Source organism: Bidens hawaiensis, unplaced genomic scaffold (assembly GCF_021521415.1).
Source record: "Bidens hawaiensis isolate Kalapana, Puna unplaced genomic scaffold, B.hawaiensis_p1.1 tig00004444_1, whole genome shotgun sequence".
Lineage (NCBI taxonomy): Eukaryota > Viridiplantae > Streptophyta > Magnoliopsida > Asterales > Asteraceae > Bidens > Bidens hawaiensis.
The window spans coordinates 798,934-802,645 of NW_027491267.1; the positions used below are offsets into that span (position 1 = coordinate 798,934).

The following is a 3,712-nucleotide window of genomic DNA, read 5'->3' on the forward strand; positions in this document are numbered from 1 at the left end:
TAACTTGTTGGAAACCTATCATGTTGTTTTGTTGCTAGTATTAGGTTGCCTTGATTGGAATTTGATGTTGGTGCTTAATACATGATGTTTGTCATTATCATTGTTATCTTATCACTAAGTTTAAGTGGATACATAGTCTAAGTAGCCTTGTTTGGATTTATTGTTAGTTATATTTTATTTGCCTTTTAATTGTTATATGTTAGTTTAGTAATTTGAAAAATCAATTTGATTGCTTGTTCGGTTAAATTAATTACAAAGATTTATTATCAAAAGTTCGCCGTGTCCATGGATTGACACTCGGTTCTTACCGATACTTTACTACAAACGATAGGTACACTTGCCTTTCGTGTGTAGTTTGGTTGTTGGTGAAAACCATTTTTAAAACTCGATTTGTGTGAAACTTTTATCCAAATTTATATATATATATATTCACACACGTCAAGTTTTTGTTGTGTGAAACTTTTATCCAAATTTATATATATATTCACACACATTAAGTTTTTGGCGCCGTTGCCGGGGACACGGTGTTTTACTTTTGAAAACGACACGAGTAATTGATCTGCCTTGTTGATATTTTTGCTCTATGTTATTTTAGTCTATTTCATTTTTTATTCATCTTGTTTTATTTTATTTTATTTTATTAGTTATATTTTTAGGTAGTTTTCCGTGTCTTGTTTGTTTCCATTCCGCGTTTCTTTCGGGTGATGCATGTCCACTACACCCGGTCCTAATCTTGTTTCCCTCCTTTCCGAACCCGAGCGACAACTTCAAGAAGGTTTGAGGAGGAGAGCACACGAGATTGCCGAGGTCTTTGAAAATGAAGTTGTAGAGGAGGACGCGAATCCCAAAGTAGAAAAGATGGCGGATCCGAACAATCAAGGTCATATGGATGACTTCGCCACACCGTCCCTTGATGGCTATGGCAGCGGTGTTAGGGAACCCGAGATTACCATGAGTTTCGAGATAAAGTCGAGTATTATTCATATGGTCAAAAATTCTGTTTCTTTCCAAGGCCTCTCGAACGAGGACCCTCATTCTCATGTTGCGCATTTCATTCGATTATGTGCGACATTCAAAATTCAGGGGTGTACGGACGATGCCGTGAGACTCCAACTTTTTCCGTTCTCACTTTCGTGGGGCTACCTTGGAGTGGTTAGAGGCACTTCCTTCCGGTTCCATCACCACTTGGAACAAATTGGTTGAGCAGTTTCTTCTTCAGTACTTCCCACCCGAGAAAACTGCAAGATACCAGGAAAAAATCACTGGTTTTCGTGTTGATGATGATGAGTCACTTCATGCTTCATGGGAGAGGTTCAAGGGCTTGTTGAGAAAATGCCTTCATCACGGTTTGAGTCGCGGACTTCAGTTTCGTACGTTCTTTGATGCTTTATCCGGAGCACAGAAGCAGGCCGTTGATCAGGTTGCGGGAGGAGATTTCGGTAGGTGTACTCCCAATGAGGCGTTGGATGTCTTGGAGCGAGCTGCTAAGAAGAGTTTTGCATATAATCCGCCTCGTAGTATTCCTTCCACAAAAGGCGTTCTTCATGTCAATTCTAATACCCTCGTTTCCGCTCAGTTAGAAGCCTTGACCAAAAGATTTGACCAGATGCAATCCGATCTGTCCAAATCTAGCTCTCGTTGTGGGGTGTGTGACGGGAAACACCAGACCAGTTAGTGCCAACAAGCCATGGTGGTGGAGGATGTTGACTCTGTAGGCCGCCAAAACAATGCCTACAGCAACTCCTATAACCTGGGATGGAGAAATCACCCAGATTTCAGCTGGAAAGATGGTGGTGGCAGTCAAAGTCAAAATAAAAAGCCACCAGCGTTTGACCGAAATCCAAATTACCAGAGTCAACCCCAGAACCAATCTTACCAGCAAAAGCCTCAGTTTCAGGGTTCCAGCAGTAGTGGTCAGTACAGTGGTGAGTCTAGTGTTAAAAATCTTTTGACTCAGCTTTTGGCTAAAACCGAGACCTCAAACAAACTGGCTGAACAGAGGAACCTGAAGATTGATGAGACTCTCCAGAAACACGATCTTGAGTTGAGGAATCAGAAAGCGTCCATTCAGACCATCGAGAATCAGGTTGGACAGATTGCTCAGCTCCTCTCTGCGAGACCACAGGGTAGCCTTCCGAGTAACACTGAGATTAATCCGAATGCCGAGGCTAAGGCGATTACACTGAGGAGTGGTAGATCCACAATTCCTGTTGATGCATTGGTTTCCACACCAAAACCGATTGCCGATTAGATCGAGACTGAGACTCCTGGTGAGGTGCACCCGAGGGTAATCCCAGAAAGTACCGCACAAACCAGTGAGCCAGTCAGGACTTATGTTCCTCCCATTCCATACCCAGGCCGTTTGAAGAAGCAGAATATGGAAGAACAGTACGGGAAATTCTTAGAGATTTTTAAGCAGCTTCACATTAATCTTCTGTTTCACGATGCGTTGAAAGAAATGCTAAGTATGCTAAGTTTTTGAAAGAGGTCCTCTCGAATAAGAAGAAACTATAGGAGCTTTCTTGTGTGACTCTGAATGAGGAGTGTTCTGCCGTCCTTCAGAATAAATTGCCCCAAAAAATGACCGATCCGGGCAGTTTTACCATTCCATGTTTGATCGGTAGTTTGTCGGTTAGTAATGATTTAGCCAACCTAGGTGCTAGCATAAACTTGATGCCTTATTCTGTTTTCGCAAAGCTAGACCTAGGTAAGCCTAAGCCTACTCGTATGAGCATTCAGCTTGCCGACCGCTCGGTGAAATACCCGAGAGGTATAGTTGAGAATATACTTGTGAAAATCGACAAATTCGTGTTTCCTGTTGACTTCGTGATCTTTGACATGGATGAGGATAAAAATGTACCACTCATCTTAGGCCGTCCTTTCCTAGCCACTGCTAGAGCTCTCATCAATGTCTGCACCGACAGACTCACTCTTAGAGTTGGAGACAAGGAGGTGACCTTTGATATTGGGAGATCCATGCGCCATCCACATGATCATGATAACGTGCTCTACATTGATACCATCGATTCTTGCGTTTGTGAGCACATACAGGACACATGTGAGGAGGACTCTTTGGATACTCAGTTGTGTGTTGGAGGGATTTCTTACTGGTCAGTGGACCTCTATTTGAGGAGTTGGTTTGTGGTGTGGACCATGAGCCTCCTGAGTGTTTAGAGAGGATTGAGGATGTTGATCTCGTTGCCGAGCCTAAGACAAAACCTTCTGTTGTGGATCCACCATCTATCGAGCTAAAGGAACTCCCGTCCCATTTGGAGTATGCCTTTATGGAGGATGGTTCCCGCTTGCCTGTTATCATTTCTGCTAGTTTGTGAAGCGAGGAGAAGGTGAAGTTGCTCGCGGTTCTGAAGAGGCACAAGCACGCGATCGCCTGGAAGATCAGGGATATAAAAGGGATCAGTCCATCCTTTTGTACTTACAAGATCTTGATGAAGGAAGAGTACAAATCCGTGGTGCAGCACCAACGGCGTCTTAATATGCAAGATGTTGTGAAGAAAGAGGTCATCAAGCTTCTCGATGCTGGATTGATTTATCCGATCTCTGATTCCCCATGGGTGAGCCCGGTGCAGGTCATCCCGAAAAAGGGCGGTATGACGGTTGTTGTGAATGAGAAGAACGAATTGATTCCTACGCGTACCGTCAGAGGATGGAGAGTTTGCATTGATTACCGCAAACTCAACGATGCCACGAGGAA

At 43.5% G+C, this 3,712-nt stretch overlaps 1 protein-coding gene and 1 non-coding gene across 2 annotated transcripts; one reads left to right on the forward strand and one right to left on the reverse strand.

The window, feature by feature from the left end:
• Positions 1-1,245: 1,245 nt before the first annotated feature.
• On the reverse strand, positions 1,246-1,350 carry LOC143626614 (small nucleolar RNA R71). The gene has a single exon (XR_013152451.1). It is a non-coding gene; the product is annotated as a small nucleolar RNA R71 (small nucleolar RNA).
• A 1,230-nt stretch (positions 1,351-2,580) lies between these two features.
• Positions 2,581-3,174, forward strand: LOC143626582 (uncharacterized). The gene has a single exon (XM_077096634.1). The coding sequence runs from the start codon at positions 2,581-2,583 to the stop codon at positions 3,172-3,174; it is 594 nt and encodes a 197-aa protein (XP_076952749.1).
• The last annotated feature ends 538 nt before the right edge of the window (positions 3,175-3,712 follow it).